The 25,182-nt window shown below is 38.8% G+C and overlaps 1 protein-coding gene across 1 annotated transcript in view; it reads left to right on the plus strand.

Moving 5' to 3' along the window:
- The window catches only part of RAD54B (RAD54 homolog B), a 111,445-nt gene extending 95,811 nt beyond the window's left edge, over nucleotides 1-15,634 (plus strand). The window contains 6 exon segments of the mRNA XM_057532318.1: nucleotides 653-747; nucleotides 749-817; nucleotides 8,352-8,613; nucleotides 10,116-10,182; nucleotides 10,372-10,569; nucleotides 14,113-15,634. Of these exon segments, the coding sequence (XP_057388301.1) occupies nucleotides 653-747; nucleotides 749-817; nucleotides 8,352-8,613; nucleotides 10,116-10,182; nucleotides 10,372-10,569; nucleotides 14,113-14,330 (909 nt within the window). The 3' untranslated portion in view covers nucleotides 14,331-15,634.
- The last annotated feature ends 9,548 nt before the right edge of the window (nucleotides 15,635-25,182 follow it).

The following is a 25,182-nucleotide window of genomic DNA, read 5'->3' on the forward strand; positions in this document are numbered from 1 at the left end:
GTATTCTCCAGTATGTGTTCACATGTCAGCTAGGCAGTTTGAGGGGGAATTTCAGAGGTGGTGATAATCTCTTTGGAATAAAATTATATAAAAACTATTGGTAAAATAAACAAAATATTATAAATAACAATAGATTTCTCTGTTAACTTCTTGGCAGAATTGTTCCTTCTTTTAGAAGAAATTGATAAGATTGAGCGGACTGTTGTGCTTGATTTTGAGTATCACCTAGGAGGTGCTGTGTGAGCCTGCAAACTGGAAGAGAAAAGTAATAGCAGGGAGGGAAGGAGGGAAGAAGAGAGAAAAAGAGGTAGCAATGATGAGAAGTCTCAGGGTTTTGGAGAGGATAGATTTCCTAGAACTGTTTGCCCTCTATTTTCCTCCTGTTTATTTCTCTGCTACCCACCTCCCCATCAGTCACACATCGGCAATGATACTGTGCTTGTGGGGTTCAGGGAGCAGGCATTTGGAGACAGCATTAGAACTGCTCTGTAATAAAAAATGACCAAATTGTGACCTATGGAGATTTACATAACAATTAGATTGGGCTTTTCAGGTAGCTGTTAATCTTCAGCTTTTTCCCCATAATTTTAGCATTTTTTCCCTCCTGATTAAAAAAACATGAACCGGTGTTGACAGTCATCCTTTTGAACAGGAAAAAGAATGCAGCTCAACTTGGGATGAGAATGAAGAAAGGAATCTATATGAAGGCTTGATAAATGTGTTTCCCGCTGATTACAACCCGCTCATAAGAGTCAGGAAAACTACAGGTGCTGTCAAAGCTCTTAGCTGTTATCCACGAACTTCGTCCTGGTGAAAAGTAAGAAGTCAATTTAATAAACCACTTGTAAGTGCTTATGGAATTTCAGCTTAGACTCTGTCCTTATTCCCTCCCCTCACTGCCTCTTTTTGAAAAGAAGAAAACATTAAAAATAAGTTGTTTTCTTCTTTGGGGGCATGGTTAGCTCCCAGTCTTTTGTAAACTTATCATTAACAGTGTGTCTGTAAGTTTTTATTTAAGAAAAACTAAATGTAAATACATATATTTTAAAAACCCTAGAGATGTCTTTTGATATTATAACACCTAACTCGTTTGTTTATCACTTTCAGAATCCTTTGTTCTTTTTCTGTCCTGAAATGTTGATACTCCTGAGGACTTTCTCTTCAGCCTCCTTCTCACTCTGAACACCCTTCCTGGTTTAGCTCTACTCCTCAGTTTCAGCTATCATCCACATAGTGTTGATTCAAAATCTGTATCTCTAGTCCAAGCCTCTCTTCTAGTTTCCACATCCTTCTTTCTATTTAATGGACATCTAAATCTGTCTGGACCTCAACTTCTCATGTACCAAACCAGCTTTATCATTTTGCCATTGCAAGACTGATCCTTTTTCATTATTCCTTGGCTTGATGAATGGTACCATAATGTAAGCAAAAAACACTCGTCATTCTAGACTTACTTTTCTCCTTCATTTTCCCAGTGTCATCAGTCACTACATTCTATTCTATTGATTTTATTTCTTTTTTTTTTAACATCTTTATTGGAGTATAATTGCTTTACAATGGTGTGTTAGTTTCTGCTTTATAACAAAGTGAATCAGTTATACATATACATATGTTCCCATATCTCTTCCCTCTTGCATCTCCCTCCCTCCCACCCTCCCTATCCCACCCCTCTAGGTGGTCACAAACCACCTAGCTGATCTCCCTGTGCTATGCGGCTGCTTCTCACTAGCTATCTATTTTACGTTTGGTAGTGTATATATCTCCATGCCACTCTCTCACTTTGTCACAGTTTACCCTTCCCCCTCCCCATATCCTCAAGTCCATTCTCTAGTAGGTCTGTGTCTTTATTCCTGTCTTACCCCTAGGTTCTTCATGACCTTTTTTTTTTTTTTTTTTATTCTTAGATTCCATATATATGTGTTAGCATACGGTATTTGTTTTTCTCTTTCTGACTTACTTCACTCTGTATGACAGACTCTAGGTCCATCCACCTCACTACAAATAACTCAATTTCGTTTCTTTTTATGGCTGAGTAATATTCCATTGTATATATGTGCCACATCTTCTTTATCCATTCATCCTATGATGGACACTTAGGTTGCTTCCATGTCCTGGCTATTGTAAATAGTGCTGCAATGAATATTGTGGTACATGTCTCTTTTTGAATTATGATTTTCTCAGGGTATATGCCCAGTAGTGGGATTGCTGGGTTGTATGGTAGTTCTATTTTTAGTTTTTTAAGGAACCTCCATACTGTTCTCCATAGTGGCTGTATCAATTTACATTCCCACCAACAGTGCAAGAGGATTCCCTTTTCACAACACCCTCTCCAGCATTTATTGTTTGTAGATTTTTTGATGATGGCCATTCTGACTGGTGTGAGATGATATCTCATTGTAGTTTTGATTTGCATTTCTCTAATGATTAATGATGTTGAGCATTCTTTCAACACTCCCTAACACCATACACCATTCCTTAATCTCAGGAATCCATTTCCTTTCAGGTACCAAGATTTTTTTTTAATAACTTTTAAATTTTATTTAAAAAATTTAATTTTAAAATTTTTAAAAATTTTTTATTGACGTAGAGTTGAATTATAATTTTGTGTTAATTACCACTGTACAGCACCAAGATTTTTGTTTTGATTCTTGTAATTACTGATTGGATTGTGGTGGTCTCTTATAAACTATGTCCCTCTTACTTTCAATCCCATTGCATATCAATATTGCCCTAAATTATATTAAATACAAATGTGAACATGTTACTCCTTTTCTTAAAAATCATTCAAAGATTCCTAGTTGCCTTCCAGAAATTTCTAAACTATAGCACATTGAGCAAGACTCTTCATGACCTGGGTGGTGCCTCCTTTTCCAACCTCATACCTCTTGACTCCTTGACACTTACCATATGGTCCAATCATACCATACTATTTGCAAAACCTGTAATTTGCTCTACTTCTCACTCTCTGTTCTTACCTGTTTCAGGTTCCTATGCCTGGTGTACCTCCACTTCTCATTCTTCTGGACAACTTTCTCTTCTTTAAGACTCAGCTTGGATGCTTTCTCCTCTTAGAAGCCCCTGGCCTCATATTGAGTTAGATGCCCCTCTTCTGTACTCCCTTAGCATCCTGTACCTCCCTCTAATGGAGCTCTTCTCACGTTATATTGTAATCATTAGTTCTCTTCTGTGTCAGCACCTATAGTGCAGGGACTATGTCTTAATTATTCTTGTAGGAAGTATTCAAACTGTTTTTGAATTAAGGCAAAAATACAGAGAAAAGATTGCAAAATAATAATTATATTTAATTGTCAAGGAAGCTACTTAACCTCTTTGGAGCATTAATAGTATCATTTGACTTGTGAAAATTTTTAGATTTATTTTTCATAATAATGAAGTGACTAAAATAAGGAAACTTTCTATGAACTCTTTAATACAGTTGATTAAAATGTTTTATTAGATAATATTTTATATATACAAGAGTGTGTAATGTATGTATATATATGCAGATTGTGACCCAGTTTGAACTTAGAGTATGAACTTTTAGTTAGATTTTTATTTGCATCTTGTCTTCACTGGATTCTGTTTTTCCTTTTTTTCTGAACATGGGATAGGTGGTTATTGTTGGACAAGGAATATGAGTGAACAGAATTTTAGAGGAAATGAGAAGAGATCAAGTGTGACTGTAGGTGTGAGAATTTATCCTTGAAGATGTTCTAGAGGAAAGTTCCCCTCTTGTGGTGGGAAGGAAGGAATGAGGAAGAAAAATATAATTTGGGGGTAGGGGTTGGGTTGGAGTCATTTTGACTGCTTGTGGATCCTAAGAAAACTGAATCCTGCCTTGTCCGATGAAAGAAGTAGCACTTCCATCAGTGGCACAGACTGTTCTGTTGCTTCACATTATCTGAAGAGATGGACCTTTCTTTTTAAATTGTGATAAAATACACATAACATGAATTTACTATCTTAATTATTTCTAAGTGTATTGTTCATTAGTGTTAGGTACACTCACACTGTTGTGCAACCAATCTCCAGTACTCTTTTCATCTTGCAAAACTGAGCTGTACCCATTAAATAACAACTCCCCATTCCTGCTTTTTCCCAGCCCTTGGCAACCACCCGTCTACTTTCTGTCTCCATGAATCTGACTACTGTAGGTACCTTATATAAGTGAAATCATATGATGTTTTGTCTTTTTATGACTAGCTTATTCTACTTAGCATAGTGTCCTCAAAGTTCATCCATGTTGTAGCATGTCAGAATTTCTTTCCTTTTTAAGGCTGAGTAATGTTCCACTGCATGTATATAACATTTTGTTTACCCATTCATCTGTCGATGGATAGTTGGGTTGCTTCTGCCTTTTGACTATTATGAATAATGTTGCTGTGAACATGGGTGTACCAACACCTTTTTGAGACCCTGTTTTCAATTCCTTTGGATATATGTCCAGAAGTAGGATTGTTGGATCATATGATAATTCTCTTTTTATTTTTTTGAGGAACCTCCATAATCTTTTTCGTAGCAGCCACAACATTTTACATTCTCACCAACAGTGGACAAAGGTTCCAATTTCTCAACAACCTCGCCAGCATTGCTATTTTCTGTTCTGTTTTGTTTTGTTTTTGACAGTAGCCATCCTAACGGGTGTGAGATGATATCTCATTGTGGTTTTGATTTGCATTTCCCTAGTAATTAGTAATGTTGGGCATCTTTTGATGTACTTGTTGACTATTTGTATATTTTCTTTCAAAGATGTCTATTCAAGTCCTTTGCCCATTTTTTTTAATTGGGTTGTTTTTTGTTGTTGTTGTTGTTAAATTGTAGCCCCCCCTTTTTTTTTATGGCCAGTTGGGTATAGAGGCCAGGTTTTCCACATCTGAGCTGCCTATGCACAAACATCTCCTAACCCTTTAAAATATGTAGCTAGAAGTTGCTCACAGTGTTTTACTTCAGGGATAGTATTACTGTCTACACCTGACCTATTGTGTTATTGTTAACTAGAACTGGATAGTTCTATTTTAGGTCTATAGGCAGAACTCTTCTACAGTGCTTTTGTGCATATTGAGATGAATTAGAATTGGGTGGAGGTATATCTGAGAACTCCTGGCTTGTCTGGCTGGTGGCCCTTTTATGGAATTTTTAAAAAGAATACTTCAAAATTTAAAAAGTTCCTCTTCCCTCCTGGCTGTTGCATTCACGCACTAGGCTTCATGGCTTGGAGAGTAGAGTTCATGCCAAATTCCACCCCCCGTGCATCTCTTGGTTGGACACTCTTGTGCTGGGTGCAGCTTGCACTCTACCTGACATGGCAGCCTTGCCTACAGATTACAACTCTTTTCAGGGACAGTATTGTGACCATAAAAATAATAGCCTTGTTTGAAAGTGGTATGTATGTGGGGGGGGGGCTCTAGACCTCTGGAAGGGGATTGTCCAAGACTCTTTACCAAGATAGTCACCTATCCCATCAATCTACATCTAGCCTTGTAAGAACTTGTTGGGGGAAAATATTCTAAAGCCAGATTTCCTCCAGTCCAGTAAAGTTGTATCAGAAAAACTATGTTTAGATAATGTTATTCATCCCTGTAATAGTATAGAAAAGGAAGGAAAAAATGACTGAATTATTAGTATAGGAATTTTGGCAGATTGCATAAATGGTCTTAAATTCTCCCTCCCTATATCCATGCTCCTTTGCTGGGTAACTTTGGGTGATCTACCATTCTGACTCTGAGCTCAGCCACGTGACTTGAATTGGTCCATGAGGTGCTGGCAAACATGGCACAAGAAGAGGCTTGAAAAGATCTTGTGCAGTGGGGCTTGTCCTCCTTTGTGCTTCCTGGAAACTTTCTGTTACCATGTGAATAAGCCTGGGCTAGCCTGCTAGAGGGTAAGAGACCTGAGAAACTCAGATGAGGCTTCCCAGCCGAGGCCCCTCACCAGTCAGCCAGTTCCCAGTCCACTTGGCAGCTGACTGCAGATGCTTGAGTCAGCACAGCCACGACCAGCAGAGGGACCTCTTAGCTGAGCCCAGCCCAAGTTGCCAACCTACGGAATTGTGAGCTAAATATAAAATAAATGGTTGTTGTTTTAAGCCACTGAGTTTTGGTTTGGTTTGTTATGTAGCCAAAGGTAACTGATACAGGAATACAAATATACATTATCTTTACCTTGTTAGCATAGATAATTAAGAGAATTCTAACTGTTAAACATTTGCCTTATTTTTAAAATTTCTAGTGCTAATAATTATCCCACTAGTTATAAAACTTGGAGGAAATATTCCTGATCTGTTTTTTATTTTTTGCTTCATTATCAAACTTTAGCTATTAGATAAATTCTGGTTTTACTTTTTACCATATTTTATTGTTTAAAATTTTTATTTTATCAAAATGTTAAAGGGCTTATCATTAAAAAAACAGGAGTTCATAGTTCCATCTCTCCTGTTTCTCAGAGGCAATCACCAGCTCCCATAGTATGTTGCCAGACCATGTACTTATACGGCTATCTCTTGTCTTTTCCATATTTTCTTCATGAAAACTCTAGCAATTTTTCTTCATTCTTTATACATTGAGTTATAATCTTTTTTTAAGTATGATAATGCTTTTTAATAGCTTCCCATGGCTTTTATTTTATTTTATTTTATTTATTTTTTGGTGGCACGCAGAACTTCCCTGACCAGGGATTGAACCCTTGCCCCCTGCAGTGGAAGCGCAGAGTCTTAAACACTGGACCACTAGGGAAGTCCTGAGTTATAATCTTGATGTGCCTTAATATGGATCATGTTTTCATTTATTGAGCTGAAAACTCTATAGTAAGTCGTTTTAATCTGAAGACTCCATGTCTGGGAAGCAGTCTCTTTCTCAAAACAATTTTCTTTTGTTTTATCTGGAATTTCTGTCAGTCATATATTGAACCTCATGGATTGATTCTATAATTCTTTTATCTTTCCTCTCCTATTGGTCATAACTTTTCCTTTTTAATCTATTTCCTGGAAGATTCTCTTTTTTTCTTCTAAATCTCCTATTAAATTTTTATTTTGGCTGTCATTTTAAATTTCCAAGATAATTTTCTTATTCTTGATTGTTCTTTTTTATTGCCACCTCTTCTTGTGAATGCTATCTCTTATATGAGAGTATTAATTATTTCCTTAAAATTGTCTTCTGTTTTCTCCGTTGCTCTGTTTTATTCATGTTTCTTTTTTTCTGTTTATTTGTTTTGGTTTCTATTTTTCGTGTTGGAGGCTGGCTTCAAGTAGCTGGTGGCCCTTGGTGTCCATTTATATTTAAGAGTAAGGCAGTAAAACACTAACTGAATGCTCTGTGTGCATGGGCAGGGCTTGTGGACTGCTGACCTGCATTAGGTAACAGGTAGGGAGCTGGCTTTTTTATTTGGGAATTCCCTATCTGTGGACCTTTTCTCTGGGGTCATTCCAATAAGTCATTCCAGAGATGAATCTTCCAATAATATCTTTCTTGGGGTGTGGAATGTGAGAGGAATGCTTGGCTGCTGGTGTCCTGGGAGTTGGCAGAAAAAGCGGACTGGGATCTTAACCATCCATTATGCAGACTTTCATTTTGGTTTGTCACTATATCCCTGCCTTCTAGAGTTCCCTGGTCTAAGTTTCTTTGGTTTACTTTCTCCAGAGAATAAACATTCTAGTTGAGAAAGAAAAGCCAACTAGTTACATGGGATGAGGGCCTGGGTTCTACTTACCAGTGCTCTTGTAATAGCTCCAGTCTAAACTCCTTTCTTCTGAGCTGCCTTTATGAGATTCTGTGGTGTGAATGAACTTGTACCTGTTTCTTATTGGAATCCCTCTCTTTGAGCACTTTAGTTTCACTTTCTCTGTACTCCTAAGCAGGTCACCATTCCACTATTCTCTGTTTTCATATATAAATGTCTCCTGTTTCATTAAAGATAGAGTTTGTATTTCTGTTTCTTATTCTCCTGCTGTTCTTAGGGTGACTTAAGAGAGGTAAAGAAAGCAGAAAGGTCTTTACTCCACTATCTTGATGCTGGAAGTCTCTTAGATATTGACTTTTATTTTTTGGCCACGTGGCTTGTGGGAATCCCAGCTCCCCAACCAGGGATTGAACCTGTGCCCTTGGCAGTGAAAGTGCAGAGTCCTAACCACTGGATGGCCAGGGAATTCCCTCTTAGATACTGATTTTAAAATTGAATTTGAAGGAGAATCTGTGTTTTAATTGTACAAGGTCATTGTTGGATGTTCTATAAATATCAGTGATAGTATTATCATGGTATTTTCCTTCAATTAAAAAAATCTAATATTGCTTTTAAATTGTGTATAAAGATTCTCTCTCTCTTTTTTTTTTTAAAGATTCTTTCTTTTTGATTGACAGGGTGGTGTTGGTATCCAACTATACACAAACCTTGAATATTTTACAAGAAGTATGCAAGCGTCATGGATATGCTTATACAAGACTTGATGGACAAACACAAGTCTCTCAAAGGCAACAAATTGTTGATGGCTTTAATAGTAAATACTCTTCTGATTTTATTTTTTTGTTAAGTTCAAAAGCTGGTGGTGTGGGACTTAACCTTATTGGAGGATCTCACTTAATTCTCTATGACATTGATTGGAATCCAGCCACTGATATCCAGGTAGGACTGTTTATGCATTAAACAAACATTATAGAATGCCTATGGGGGATACGAGGATGATGATGATGTATAATAACTGCTGCATATTGAACCCTTATTTTATATCAGGCACTCTGCTAAGTGCTTTACATCTGTTTAATCTTCACAATAATCCTACAAGTGTGGATATTCTAAGCCCTGTTTTACAGATGAAGATATGGAAGCTTGTTCTCAGTCACATAGCTTACAAGAGGCAGAGCCAGGATTCACACCCAAACCTGTATGTCTCCAGGCTCTTATATACTGTGTAGTTGGGCCTTCAGGATCCTCATGACCATCAGGGGAAGACAATAAAGTGTTACAGGTGCTATGATCAGTGTTTGTGCAGAGTATGGTAAAGATATAAAATTAGCTTATCTAGGGAAATACTTCAGAAGCAGCCTTTGGTTTTCTTCAGAATACAGTCCATTTTCATGTATTTTGAGATTTCTACCTATGGATTTGCACCTCATATGGTATCTGTGTTAGGAGACCTGGAGACAACCCTCGGGTTCAGTGATTCACTAGAAGGACTCACAGAATCAAGAAAAACAGCTATATTCATAGTTAAGTTTTATTACAGTGAAAGGATACAGACTAAAATCAACACAGGTAGAAGGTGCATAGGGTAGAGTCCAGGAGAGACCAGGCACAAGCTTCCAGTTGTCCTTTCCCACTAGATTTGTATGGAACAACACTTAATTTTCCCAACATTAATGAGTGACAACACATATGGAATATTGTCAACCAGAGAAGTTCACTTGAGCCTTGGTGTCCAGAATTTTTGTTGGAGGTCAGTCATGTAGGCATGGATACCTGTGTGACTGACCTTCGTTGCTCAGTCTCCAATCCCTGCAGAGGTCAATTGGCCCAAGTCCCCACCTAAATCACACTGTTAGCATAAACTACTTGGTGTGGCCCAAGGCTCCAGGTAAACTAAGATGCTCTTATCAGGCAGGATATTCCAGGGCTTCCAGGAGCTGGTTGAAGGCCAGACTTTTCTTTGGAATGTGCAAGGTTTCAACATCAACCTTTTACTGTACAGTATCACTGATAAATCCTAAAACCACAGAGATCTATCTAGAGCCTGAGCTGATTGCAGGTATCCTAGGGATTCCTTAGGGGTGAATCATTAGCCTCTTGGACTGAGAATAAACCCTCCATGCTATGCTATACTTGATGCTTTGCATTCTTACTGCCCAAACTCGCTGTCCCGTTTTTTGATGCAGATAGACCCTCTCACTGTTGCATGGCACCTGTAATTATTTTACAGTACCACAGTGAGTGTTCATTCATCCCTTTCTTTATCCCAGCAAAAAAATTTGAAGTGGAGAATGCTTAGGTATGCCTGGGCTTTGCTTTTTGAAGCTGTAAGTGAAATCTAGAATTCCTAATCTTAAATGTATTAACGCAAGTTGCTTATGTGGAAAGGGTTATTATTAGTTTCTACTTGTACTCTCAGAATTCTCATTAATTTTCTATAGGCAATGTCTAGAGTGTGGAGAGATGGTCAGAAACATCCTGTACATATTTACAGACTCCTAACCACAGGTAATAACCCTTCAGTATGACAAAAATGTATTCCCTTTGAGTAATTAAAGATTTTTTTTTTGTTAATCTGTGCTTCAGTATCAGGAGTACTGTTATTTTGTTAGCTAGTGTACTAATAAACATGCTTTACCCTACAAAAATAACAGATGTAAAGATCTGAAGGAAATCTAATGAATGTTTTCTCTTCAGGTACAATAGAAGAAAAGATCTATCAAAGGCAGATCAGTAAGCAAGGTCTTTCTGGGGCAGTTGTAGACCTAACCAAGACATGTGATCATATTCAGTTTTCAGTAGAAGAACTTAAAAATTTGTTCACATTACATGAAAGTTCACGTTGTGTTACTCATGACCTGCTTGACTGTGAATGTACAGGAGAAAATCATACAGGTTAGTTGTATTTTAATTGTTATGATGGTAAAGTTAATTAGTCTCTCTTTAGTAGTTGAAAATATTTAAATACAGAATAACTAAAATATTTACCCCTTGCATATGTTAGTTTTCTTTTTTTCTCATGTCACAGGGCAGCTGCCACATGGGTATTTGAGAAAATTTTAGTTAGAACCTTATTAGTTCTCTCAATTTAGCTTATTTCCGAATCAGTTGTGAAAAATTTGGCCTATTGGTAAAATCTTTCAAATCCTGATACTAATGACTTCAGAATTAGGGAAATGTTTTTAATCCTTATTTCTGTTTCACAAAAAACATAACACTTGACAGAATAATCCTCCTGTTTATTTTGTGTAGAACTTATTCCTAATGAGGTCATATTTTCTGGGGCAGTAAGCATGGGCTGCCATACTTCTTGCTTCTTGCTTCATGCACTGCTTGTGCTGCTTAAATGAGGCTGAAAGCGTCAACCCTCCAGAATTAATACCATTCAGATAGGTACTGGATCAGGAGTAGGACTTGAGCAAGCAATGTCCAGTAGTTGGAAGTCACTTCATTGTGTTGAGTTGGGTTTAAGAAGTAAAACTGTATAAGACTAACATGGAAAAATTTACATTTTATATAATCCACACTCATCTTCTCTATAGTATGTTTTTTCCATTTTAGTAATTTCTTCTCTTATTATTTCTCTTTTCCCTTGTATTTATCTAATTTTTTTTTTCCTTATTTTCTAAAGTTGAATCCTTAGCTTAATGGTTCTCAGTCCTCTTTTCTGAAATGGGAATTTAAGGCTGTAAATTTTCCTCTAAGCTGAATCTCATAATTTTGATATGCAGTCTTTCTATTATTCAGTTCTAAATATTTTTTTTCCATTATAATTTATTCTTTGGCTCATGAGGTATTTAAAAGTATGTTTTAAAATGTATTTTAGTTTTTGTTATTGAATTTTGGCTACTGCACTGTAGTCACAAATATGGTCTGCATATTGATTCTTTGGAAACTATAGAGACTTGGTGTGTGGCCTGGTGTGTTTACTTTGTAAATGTTTTTGTACATGAAAAGCATGTGTATTCTCTTAATTACTTAGTTTAGAGTTCGCCATATTAGTCAAATTTTCTGTTACTGAATTAGTTTTTTCTTATTTTACAGATTTAAAAATTTACTAATTTAACTGAAAAATTGGTAATATATTCACCTATCTCAACTATTTAAAAATATAAAATGTCTTTGGTGAGAACTCTTCCTCCCATAATGCTGTCATCTGCCTAGTTTCTAGTCCTGCTACCCTTTGCGAAACCAGTATTATTAGTTTTTTGTGTATCCTTCTAGATACATTTTTATGCATATGCAAGGAACTCTTGCCCAGTTTTCCCCCCAATAAAGGGTAGTGTAATATGTGTATAGTTCTGTACCTGTTTCATTGAATAGTATCTTGAGATCTTCCCATATCATTAAAGAGTTTCCTCATTCTTTTTTTCTCTCAGCTATATAATCCTCCCTTGTATGAAGAGACCATAATTTATTCATCTGACCTTACAGCTGTATAATTAGGTTATTTCCAGTCAGTATATATCTTTATTCGTACATCTTTTTCCATATATTCAAATATCTCTATAAGGTAAATTATCAGTGTTGCTGTGTCAGAGAATATGTGCATTTGTAATTTTGATAGATCTTGCTAAGGTGCCCTCCACTGGGGGTTGTATCATTTATACCCCACCAACAATATACTATTTCCCCACAGCTGTACCAGTTTAGGATTATCAATTGTTTGGATTTTTGCCAATCTGATAGTAAAAAAATGGTATATTGGTCTAGTTTTAATTTAATTTAACTTTATTATGAGTGAAGTTGAGTGTATTTTCCTATGGTTAAGAGCTGTATTTCCTTTATGTGAACCACCTACTCATATCTTTTGCCCATTTTTCTATTGATGACCTAATTCTTTGTTAGGCATATCTGTTATTGAAAGAGATATGTTAAAATCTGACAGTATGACAGTGGATTTGTCAGCTTCTTGTTATTCTGTCAATTTTTTTTTTTTTTTTTTTAATATTTTGATGACTCCAATTTTTTTTTTTTTTTTTTTTATAGCTACTTTATTTATTTATTTATTTTAATTTTTTGACTGTGTTGGGTCTTCGTTTCGTGCGAGGGCTCTCTCTAGTTGCGGCAAGCGGGGGCCACTCCTCATCGCGGTGCGGGGACCGCTCTTCATCGCGGTGCGCGGGCCTTTCACTATCGCGGCCCCTCCCGTTGCGCGGCACAGGCTCCAGACGCGCAGGCTCAGTAGCTGTGGCTCACGGGCCTAGTTGCTCCGCGGCATGTGGGATCTTCCCAGACCAGGGCTCGAACCCGTGTCCCCTGCATTAGCAGGCAGATTCTCAACCACTGCGCCACCAGGGAAGCCCAGTTCTGTCAATTTTTGCTTTATACATTTTGTATCTTCTTTGTAAAAATTTTTTCATTATTATTTATTTATTTTATTATTATGTAGTGATTGCTTTATCCCTGATGTCTTTTGCTTTCATTTTGTCTTTAGTTAATATATTACACTGACTTTTTAAAATTTTTATTGGAGTATAGTTGATTTACTATGTGTTAGTTTCAGGTGTACAGCAAATACACTGACTTTCTTATTGTTAGTATTTGTCTGGTATATCTTTTTCTATTCTTTTACCTTGAATCTTTCTGTGTCCTTATGTTTTAGGTATCTTTCATGTAAATAGCATGAGGCTGGATTTTCTTTTTTATCTGGTCTGATGTTCTCTTTTTTAAAGATTTAATTTTATTTATTTTTGACTGTGTTGGGTCTTCATTGATGCACGCGGGCTTTCTCTAGTTGCGGCGAGCGGGGGCTACTCTCTGTTGCAGTGCGTGGGCTTCTCATTGCGGTGGCTTCTCTTGTTGCGGAGCACAGGCTCTAGGCACGCGGGCTTCAGTAGTTGTGGCACGAGGGCTCTGTAGTTGTGTCTCACGGGCTCTATAGTGCAGCCTCAGTAGTTGTGGCGCAGGGGCTTAGTTGCTCCGCGGCATATGGGATCTTCCTGGACCAGGGCTCGAACCCGTGTCCCCTGCATTGGCAGACGGATTCTTAACCACTGCGCCACCAGGAAAGCCCTTGCTGCAGAATATTAATGAGTTTGATTATGGAGTGTTAAACCCACATTGTTACAGTTATATTCTGAATTTGGAAACGTATCTGGCCCCACAGGCTTTTAGATAGGAATTGCGGACCTGTAATACATCTCTTTGGATGATTATTTGTTTAATGTGTATTCCTCCTGCTAGACCATAAAGTCCTTGAAAACAGAGACCATGTCTATTTTTGTTCACCATTTTGGCCCCCATTGCTCAAATCAGCACATTGTAAACAATTTGTAAATATTTGTAGAAGGAATGAATTAATTGAATTTGCTTATTTTAGCATAAACCATGGTGATCAAATGTAACAAGTCATATAAACTCATTATATATTAAAGTATTGTATGTAATAGGATATCGATTGACCTAAGGATTTTCTCATTGTTTTACTTACTTCAGGTGATTCATTGGAAAAATTCCCTGTCTTTAGAAATTATCAGCTTGGTACACATCAACAGAAGTCTGACTCCCTGAAACCTGTCTCCATGTCACAGCTGAAGCAATGGAAACATTTTTCTGGAGATCATTTAAATCTTACAGATCCTTTTCTTGAAAGAATAAGAGAAAATGTGTCATTCTTTTTTCAGAATATAACCAATCAAACTACTGCTATATAACCCCCTTTAAAAAATTAATCTAGTAAGTAAACGTAATTTTGGAAAACAAATAGAATTATTTTAATTATAATAATATATTTTATTGCAAAGTATATTATAGTTTTGATATAATAATCAAAACTGAGTTTAATTTTTGTATATATTCTTAAATATTGAAACATTAAAGACATACTTCTATCATCCTATAATTGTTTATTAATAATTCCATAATTCATGCAGTTTCGTTAAGTAATTTCTAAGGAATTTTCATAAGGAATATTAAAAGGTAAAACGCACAGTTTCTATCTTTGGGAAATCTAAACTGATTAGGAATATTAGACGTAGATGTGGGAGACAACTGAAAAATTTGATAAATTTAAGCTATAGCTCAAAGGAGAAAGAGAATCAGAAACTAGGATTGCTAATGCTGAAGATTCAGTTGGATATAATAGTTGCTGCCGGGCAGTTTGGGTGAGAATGGTCTGTGGGTTGTGGCAGGACGGGGAGGAGTATTGGACACTTCAAAGCACCGGTTTCTAATCTGGGACTTCAGACTGTAAAGCCATGTCCACCAAGCATTGTTTGTACACTGGATAATGGTACAGTTACCATCATCTCAAGGGGTTTCTGTAGTAATTTTTGACATTAAATAGAAAGTTTTAATGTACAAAGCAAGCTTTAGACGACTGAAGTCTGCAAGAAGAAAGGAGTTACTCATTTAATCTTCAGTTGGGGTTTCTGTAATCAGCTTTTGCTTCCTTTTAGGGAAATTTCTTTTAGACTGAATATTGTCTTGAGGTGTTGAATAAAGACTCAATTGTGTATCACCAGATCTGAGTTCTTTAGATCTGTAGTGCCATGCCTGGGCATTTGTACATCTAGGACTCATGAACTGGCAGTTTGGGGATCAAGTTTGTTGGTAAGGAAGTAGTCAACTAATAAAAAGCAAAAAGGATGTTTCTTGGCCCTATGTATATGCCTCTTATATGAGGCTTTGCATATAAAACGTCTTTCAATATGTATCTTGCATCACATATTCTCAGGTGTAAAATCTTAAAAAAAAAATGATAAGAGACTAGCAACTTTATTGTCTATCTTAACTGTAGTGGATACTAGGGTGTATTGCCCAGATTGCCCCCTTCAGGACCAATGTGCTCATTTACCCAGCTATTGGGAGTGCTGCCTCTGACCACTCATAGCCAAATCTCTGCCTAAGAATATCCCACAGCTGAAAGGAGCTGCCTCGCTCAAGGTTACCCTCCCTCCCCTGGGTGGCTGGCATCCAGTGATTTGTTGATGCAGGGTAGAAAGGCCCAGCCTCCTCGCCTCAATTTGGGACAACCCTTCAGGATCATTCCAGCCCCAGAGCTCCTCAGTTGAGGCCGGTGTTGCAGCTTCATTGCAGTTCAGCTTGTCTGTCTTTCCAGGCCTCCTTCCTTCAGTGCCTTACAGATATCGTGTGTTATAAGTTTTGCTTTATACCACATTTGAAAAATAGACCACGACAAAATGAATTACTATTTGTACATTCACAGTGTTGTACAATCATCACTACTATCCATTTCCAGAAGAGAGTTCTCGTCTTAATGTGTCCCTTCCCAACACTCAAGGCCTCTATCCCAGCAACTCCCTGGTTGACAAATGCAGTGAACTCTTTGCAGTCTTTATCTTGACTTCTGTTCACATTAGGTATTGGTAAACTTCTTGAAATTCCTGCCTTTCTTAATTTTGATTAAATGATTAAACTTATTTGTCATTCCACAGATATTTATTGAGTACCTAGTACATGCTGGACATTGTCTTAGGGGTTATGCATATAACAATTAAATAGGCAAAGTCTCTGCTTTCATTCTAGCACTGTGAGAATAATACACATATATAATATTGCACATGGTGGTAAGTGCTATGAAAAGAAATAAGCAGAATAAGGGAGATACTAAACAAGGTGGGGATGGGGATTGCTATTTATATAGGGTGGATTTATGCAGAGACCTGAAAAAAGTGAGGGATTGAGAACCATGACATTCTCTGGAAAAAAGTGTTCCAGACAGAAGGAACCACAAGTGCAGAGGTCCTGAGACAGGTGAAGGAATGTTCGACATATCTGAGAAACAGCCAGAGGCCGTGTGGAGAAAGTAAGAAGCAAGTAAGAGCTGAGGTGAAAGAGGTAATTGCAATGGGGGATCAAATGTTACAGGGCATTGAAGACCACTTTGAGGGCTTTAGTTTTACTCTCAGGGAGATGGAAAACCTCTGGAGATTGAGCCAAGGAAAGTCATGATCTGAGTTGCTCTGTGATGAGAACAGACTGTGGTAGAAACAATGAGATGAGTTAGGAGGCTCTTGCCATAATCCAGTCAAGAAGTGCTGATGATCTAGACCAAGTGGTAGCAGGGAAGTGTTGAATTCTGGATATTTTAGAAGGCAAGGCCAACAAGATACCTGAATGGATTGAATGAAAAGTATAAGAAAAAGAGAAAAATCACGAGTGATCTTGGAATCATTTGGAATGATCCAAGGTTTCTGGTCTGAGCCAAAGGAGAAATGGAGTTGCCAGTTACTGAGATAAGACTGGGAGAGGAGAGGTTTGTGGGGGAAAAGTACAAGTTCACATTTGATTATGTCAAGTTTGATAGGCCTATTAGATATCCAGTGGAGATGTCAGATAAGCAGGTTGGTACATGAGTTGAATTCAGAAACATTGGTCAAGGCTGGAGATAAATTTAGGATTTGTCAGCATGTAGATGGTATTTAATAAAGTCATGAGATTGGAGGATATTACCTAGGTAGTAAGTGTAGCTACAAAAGAGATGGAACGAATATTATAGTGATAAAAATTATAATGGCTAATATTTATTAAGTGTTTATTACTGTGTTCTAAATGCTAAGTGCTTTCCATGCATTAGCAACCTATGACATAGGGTTAGTATTGTCTTAGATGAATTGAGTTTTCCTATCTGTTCAATGATATGTCCAAGGGTAGTTGTGAAGCTTAAATGAAATAATATATGGCCAGCCAGGTAGAGAAATATTATCTTTTTATGTTTTATTTTTTTATTGAAGTATAGTTGGTTTACAATGTTATGTTAATTTCAGGTGTACAACAGAGTGATTCAGTTATACATATATATCTATTCTTTTTCAGATTCTTTACCATTATAGACTATTACAGGATACAGAATATAGTTCCCTGTGCTATACAGTAGGTCTTTTGTTGTTTATCTATTTTATATATAGTCATGTGTATCTGTTGATCCCAAACTCCTAATTTATCCCTCCCCACTCCCTTTCCCCTTTGGTAACCATAAAGGTGTTTTCTGTGTCTGTGGAGAAATATTATCTTGACTGCATTTGGAAAAACACGTGTTAATATTTGGGTGAGCCTTTCCAGACCGTGGGTTTTGGTTGCTGTCAAAGTGTAATGGAGGAAGAAAAATGTGGAATTTTGGAGACCATATTCGAGGGAAGGGTGAGGGGAGAATACGGAGGGACTCTGGGACTGGGTTAGATAAGGGAAACTCTCTGTGATGAGAACCAGGGAGGATATTTGAATTACAGTTGTTCTCCAGTTGGTTGTTTGCTAAGTAGTGTGGAAACTAACGTTCCCTTCTTCTCTGCCCCATCCTGAAATCTTGCCAGAATTTCAGAAGAGAGGCTGAGTTTGGTGAGGGAATCCACGTGACATGGGACAAAGGCAGCGTGCATGACACAGGAGCCCAGAGCCTGAGAAGCACAGTGCCCAGCCCTTGGGAATCGAGGAAGCCTTTGGGACTCTGGCAGGCCGGAGGTTTGCGGGGGTTCAAACTCATTGAACGCAGGTGGTAAAGAGTACGTGCTAACATCTGGATTACACATACAAAGCACCTCTTCTGTGGTAGATACTCAATTTATAAAAAATTCTCTTCTTTTGTCCATCATCTACTCCTAGTCCGTTCCTCTGCTATGTAGCATTTAACATAGTTTATAACTGTTTATTTACCTTTCTCCCTCTCATGCTAAGCTGAATTCTTTGAGGACAGGGATTTTATCTTATTCATCCTAGTATCTCAGTACCTTGTATAGTCCCTGGTACAAGACAGCTACTTTTAAGTAAGAAATGAATGAATGAATGAATGAATACTTCATTGTTTTTCCCCCTTAGCCGCCATGATCGGGTTCCTTGCTCAGAGATCTCAGTTCCAGGGTATTTTTTAAGCCAATCTCTGAGCATGGAGCTGTGCTTGACACTGAAGAAGGCAGAGGCAGCGATTTTTTTTTTCCCTTCTGGCAGCATAGAGATGTCCCTTTTTGATTCCATGATTTCCATCAATCTGCTGCACGAGCTGACAAAAGCTGTCAGCACAGTGGGTATTATTTGAGTCACATACGTGATTCATTTCTAATTACACAAATACACCTTTGACACATATTCATGTGAAAATCTTCTTGCTCTAAATGACAACATAAATACATTTTAATCACGTTCTCATTAGGACTGAATCACTAATGATGAATTAAAACGTGAGCAGCTCTGATCTGTAGAATTCAACTTCCCAACAGCCTATCCATCCATTGAACAGGGTGTATGATAAAGGAACAGGTCAAAAAATCCTGCTGTCATTTTGTTTCTGAGTATTGCAATCAAGGCGTGCATCACATTGCCTGGCAACTTTATTTATTTATGTTTAAAAAAATATTACCGACTAATAATACAGTATAATTCTATTTCCAGTATCGCTGTTCATTTTATTTATTTATTTATTTATTTATTTACTTACTTACTTACTTAGGCTGCGCCGGGTCTTAGTTGTGGCATGCGGGATCTTCGTTGTGGCATGCAGAATCTTTAGTTGCTATATGCGGGCTTCTGAGCTGTGGCACGCGTGCAGGATCTAGTTCCCAATGCAGGGGTCCCGGGATCGAACCCAGGACCCCTGCGTTGGGAGTGCGGAGTCTTCCCCACTGGACCCCCAGGGAAGTCCCTTGCCTGGCAACTTTAGTGTTTGTCATATTAATGTTGGCAAGATTGAAATTCTGTGACTTGCAGCAAACAGCATGTATAATCAGCAGATGGCACTGTTTCTCTGAGTTGGTTCCGAATTAGTATATTGGGCCTTAGAGGGGTTTGTAGACATGCTATTTTTGTTATTGAAGGAAGGACGCAACAAAGGGATATTATTTTCTCTTACCTTGTGTGGCACAAGGGTTGTTTTTTTTTTTGGTTTAGAATAGCTTCCTGTGGCCCTCTTCTATAGCCGGCCTGTGTTCTTTGCTTCAGGCCATTACAGACTTTCATCCCCTGAGAGCCCTTGTTGTCCACAAAATCAAAACCAGTTCAGCATACAGCTTTTATGGTAAAAAAAACTGTGGGAAAAAATCTTTATTGATGCAGACAGAATGGTTTGTTGGAGTTTGTTACACTTAACTTGAAAACCTAAAGTGTTAAATGTAATTTAATCTTTATTAAAAAAATTATAAATCTCTTTGAGTAAGAGATAATGAAAATCCAACAAAGCAGACCAAACAATTCCTTTATTTTTATTTTTTGAGGAAATATCAGCAAATACTTAAGACATTTTTGAGTAGTTTTAAATATGTTTAATGTCATAGGTAGGGACGTAGCATGGAGTGGGAGGGAAGCTCACTTCAACATCTTATCCCTCATCCTTGCTGTTATCTTTATTTTTATCTTGATGGAAATATTTGGTCCACATAGATGTTCATACTGTCACAGAACAGTATAGAAATGATATTTTACCATCGATGCAATTGATTTGATTGTACTACCTATTCTGCTCAGGTCGTTCAGATTGACAAACTCACAAGACACAGTAGGCTGCATCCAGCTTTAGGGTTACTTATATTCAGGATGGGGAAAAAGAAAGCACGTATTGTAAAAGCAGAGCAGAAGTTTCCTGACTCCAGGTAAGGCTTCCAAATGTCCCAGCCACTCTGTACTTGGGGTACACGTGGTCATGGGAGATAAGACTGAGTTGGTGTGGACAACCTCAGTTACTGGGAGCCATCAGCCCTGGCATCCTTCAGCCTTTATGCCTTGTTAAGGTTGGGGAATAAAGAGTCAATATGGAGGCCAAGATATCCCTTTCATTATCGACAACAGCTTAGTTGGTGGACTTGGCTTGAGGTCTGTTACCAAGTGAGTGTGATACTGAACTCTATCCTGCCTATGAGGAAATGCTTCCCTGGGAAAGCTATGACATGGAGGCACTAGGAGAGCTTGAGCTTTCTATGTCTTGTCAAGGAGGAAGGAGGTGGAAATTTTTTTATTGAGGTAAAATTCGCATCACATAAAATTCATCATTGAAAATTTATTGGGGATGTCCCTGGTGGTCCAGTGGTTAAGACTCTGTGCTTCCACTGCAGGGGGCACGGGTTTGATCCCTGGTCAGGGAACTAAGATCCCTCATGCTGCAAGGCACAGCCAAAAAAAAAAAAGAAAAGAATTTATTGAAGTGAGGTTCACATAACATAAAATCAATCATTTTGAAGTGAATAATTCACTTCCATTTATTATATTCGAAATGTTGCTTAGCCATCACCACTCTCTTATTCTAGAACATTTTCATCACCCCAAAAAGAAACACTGTGCCTATAAAGCTTTACTCCCAGTGCTGGGGTAGACTGTTACCATTATGGGCCCTCTCATCTTCTGCTCTAAATCAGTGGCAAGGAAAGGAGGGTGACTGAACATTTGGGGTCCTGGAGAGGTTATTCCTCGGGGCGGCTGTGAGAGGAGAGGAGGTATGGGGAATGATGGATGGTGTGTTGAACAAGGCTTCCAGTCTGACTACTCTGGTCCCTCAACCCACCTCCCAGCTGTCAACAAATTCCAGTGGCTTCTAGTACACGTTTATGTTAACTTTCTATTTGTATTAGCGTTCTCTAGAGAAACATAATCAGTACAGGGTCAGTCTACTTTACTTATAGTCATCTGATTGTAATCTTTAATCATACCTAAAATATACCTTCACCACAGACTCTAGACCAGTGCTTTACTAAGCAACTGGGCACCATAGCCTAGCCAACTTGACACAAAATTAACCACCACACCATTCATTCTTATTTATTTATTTTTAGTTAGTAGCACTTTTGTAATATTTACTGTGTGCTAGGAACTTTTCTAAGTGCTTTATAAATATTAACTCATTTAGTGTATTTATGCTTATTAATGAGAATCCATTATATGTGCACGTGAATACAAATCTTGTGTATGAATATAGATCATGACTTGTTAGATTGTTCCCCAAATATGTTCCCCACCCCCCACCACCATTCATCTACTTTCTGTTCACCCTTAATCACTTTACTCTTTCATTTGGACTTATTGACTGAGTTTCCTTTCCCTGGGCTGCATCTCCCCCTGTCCCTGCATTCCTAGACTCTCCGCTGCAATTCTGTGGCTATAATTGTCAGAGAATCCAAAATAACAGGAGCAAAAATGAGGCAGAAGTTTATTTCTTAACTTAAAAGTCTGGGTTGGTAGTCCAGGCTGGTGTGGTAATTTCAGTCATCAGGGACCCAGGCTCCCAGCTTGCTGCTACCCCTCTGTTCTTATTATGCAGCTTCTGCCTTGTGGTCCAGACTGGCTCTAGCAATCATCTCTATATTACAGCAGACAGGAAGGAGAAGGACAAGCTCTTCACTTGAGGGCCCATTCTTGAAATTGCATGCTCCACTTTCACTTATATTGGCCAGAACTCGTCACATGCCAAGGTGGAATTATTCTTGACAAATGTGCCAGATAAGTCAGTCCTTCTCCCAGGGGTTATGGAATAAAGGAGCAAAGAGAGGCAGGAGTTATATTAATCGAGCTCTCTTTACTGGAATGTTGGGAAAGAAGCACATCCCCCTAATAATGCTCAGTCTGCACAATCTTAATGAACATCAACATATGGAGGACCATTCACTAGACAACTGGGGATGATGGGGAGTGTGGTATCCAATAAGATTTGAAAAAGTAGCTTGTAAGAGGGCTTTGTAAAGAAGACTGATGTACATATAGGCTACTATTTTTTTAGGCATTGTTGAATTTATTTTCAAGTTTTGGACAGAGTGTGATTATTTATATGATTGCTATTTAATCTGTCATAATGAGAACGCAGTAATGCTAATAGCCTGTGGCTTATATCAGCACTTGGAAATGTTAACACAGTAATGACTATTTTCTACTGTTAGCAATAACCATCACAGTAGGGTGTCACATTAACCTTTATTCTCTGAATCCTGTTTATATTTTAAAATTCAGTCACTGCAATAGCAGACACTGCCAGCTTTATTATAGGAAACCAGTTGCTGTTATCTGTCTCCCTTTATTCATTCACACCTTCTCAACCATAGGAGGAAATCATCAAGGAGAAACTTCTTGTTTTCTTCATGAGGCCTCATTAAACATGGTCAGGATGGAAATGTAGCCGTAATTTCCCCCAGGGTTGGCTTTGAAAATCAGTTTCTAATTAGGGGCCAGCAAAAAATGTAGCACTAAGGCCATTGCGGGTGACACTTTTTTCTTTCTTCCTGACCTTTATGCTCTCTTCTGCTTAGGGGCAAAGCTAAGTTAAGACAGCTCACGGTACACCAGAGTCCATAAGCTGTGAGGAGGGGCCCACGGCTCTGTCATCTCAGCTAGAACAAGGGACTTTGCTCATCCCACAGAACAGCTGCTAATGTGCTTACTCTTATAGTTGATGAGGAGTTCCTGGAGAGGAGATTAGGGAAAGTAGGAAGGGTAGGCAAGTGTCAGAGAGCAAGAGGGAGGTGACTGATGGAGCCAAAGCCCCTGTTCAGGTCCCAGTCCATGGGCTACTTTGTAAGACCGAGCAATAGTCCACTCTGAACATTTGGTTCAATCCTGCAGTGCCTGGGGGTATCTGTGGAAGCCCCTGTGACAATGCCCAGGGTGATGGGGACATGGTACCTAATACTGGGGCATCCATTTTTAATAATTTGGTAATTTTGCTCTTACCAACAAAGGAAAAAAATTTCTACTTTCCCCCCCCAAACCTCATTCTTCTCACAGTGAGAGTCTAAGTCCTAGCAATGGCCTCAGGCAGACATGATCTGCCTGCATTACCTTTATGACCTCATCTTCCCTCAGCAGCTCCACTCCATGCCCACCATCCTCCTCACTGTTCCTTGAATGTCAAGCAGGCTCCCGTCCAGGTGCCCTGGGGCCTGGCCCATAGTGAGTAGATTCTCAGCAACTGATTGGGAACTTGAAGGAAGGAGTGTCCAATGGTATCTAACCTTTTCTATGGAAACAGGAAGGAATGGGAGACAGGAAAAAGCCGTCAGATGAGTACCAAGACTTTCCTTGTAGTGAAGGCACTTTTAAAAATGGGTTTTATGGTCCGTTACACATATTGACATATTGTTGCCGGAGACAAAATTCTTAGGTGTTGCTGTACCCTTGAAAGGTAATTAAGAAAGAACTGCATGATTGAGAAGGTTGACCGGATGCCGGAGAGCATTGATGTTTACTTTTCTTACACACTAAGACCCACTATCAGTCGTGGAGAGCTAGAGCCTTAAGAAAACACAGTAAGTGGCAGGGGTGTGAGTGGGTGGGGAGTCAGGATGGTGGAATAGGAGGCTGCAGAATTCGTTGCTCCTCACAAGAACATCAAGAATTCATCTACAGATGGAACAGTTCCCACAGAGCATCTACTGAACATTAGCAGAAGACTTCGGACACCTAAAAGAATGAAAGAAAGAAGAAAAAAAGAAAAGAGGAATCAAAAAAGGGACCAGCTAGGAGATGAAAACATCATAGAGATTTGTAGATGTATTCATGCTTTGTGTAGGTACTTTAAAAAACATTTTTAATAGTAAAAAATGAGTTATGTGCTTTAAAAAAAGTTACAAACTTCTAGTTGTAAGATAAATAAGCACCAGGGATGTAATGCACAAAATGATAAGTATAATTACCACTGCTGCATGTTACGTATAAAAGTTGTTAAGAGAGCAAATCCCAAGAGCTCTCATCACAGGAAAAATATTTTTTTTCTATTTCTTTAATGTTGTATCTATATAAGATGATGAATGTTCACTAAATTTATTGTGATAATCATTTCATGATGTATGTAAGTCAAATCATTGTGCTGTACACCTTAAACTTATACAGCACTGCATGTCAATTATATCTCAATAAAACTAGACAACAAAAATTAAAAAAGGAAAGGAACCAGCAACCCTGGCGGGAAGCTGAAGGTGAGCAGAAGTCCCCACACTCAGGAAAACTCCCTCACGGTGGGGAAGTCAGCTGGGACAGAAAAGGACCTTCAGGGGATCAAAGGAGAATGCAGCAGATGTTCTGTGGAAGGCAGGACAAAGTAAGAACTGCACGCAAGGTCTACACCACAGCTCTGCACATTCCAGCCTGAATCATGAGTTGCCTGTTGCGAAAGGGGGCTGGGTGCTGGAAAGTGGGGTTTTCAGCACAGACCCAGGGAGGGGACAGCCTGTGGAAAGACAGCCTGAAGGGACAGGAGTAAGGAGCTCCACAACCGGGAAAGTCTGCAGAAAAGCCTGAGATACCATAAAAGTAAGGTGTCATTGTTGCGTGGTGCACAAGGGGCGGAGCTGCCATATAACCCCTCTCCCCAACTGCCAGCTGCTTCGGCCACCACGGGTGCTGGGAGGGGCTCCCACCTGAGCGGGCCCGCTCCCCCCTCGGGCCGGGGTCTCCTACATCTGTGTGGGCTTCAGGGCCCCGAGCGCCGCCAATCCCAAAGCCTCCTTGGGAATCAGCCCTGGGTGCCCCTGCCTGGGATGAGAGTCTGTCAGTGCTGGTGGAGGCTGAGTGCTAAAGCGTGGGGTTGGGAGGATGGATCCGGGGAGAGGAATGCTGTTGGCTGTGTGGATACAGCAGAGGGGA

Source organism: Balaenoptera acutorostrata, chromosome 17 (genome assembly GCF_949987535.1).
Source record: "Balaenoptera acutorostrata chromosome 17, mBalAcu1.1, whole genome shotgun sequence".
NCBI lineage: Eukaryota > Metazoa > Chordata > Mammalia > Artiodactyla > Balaenopteridae > Balaenoptera > Balaenoptera acutorostrata.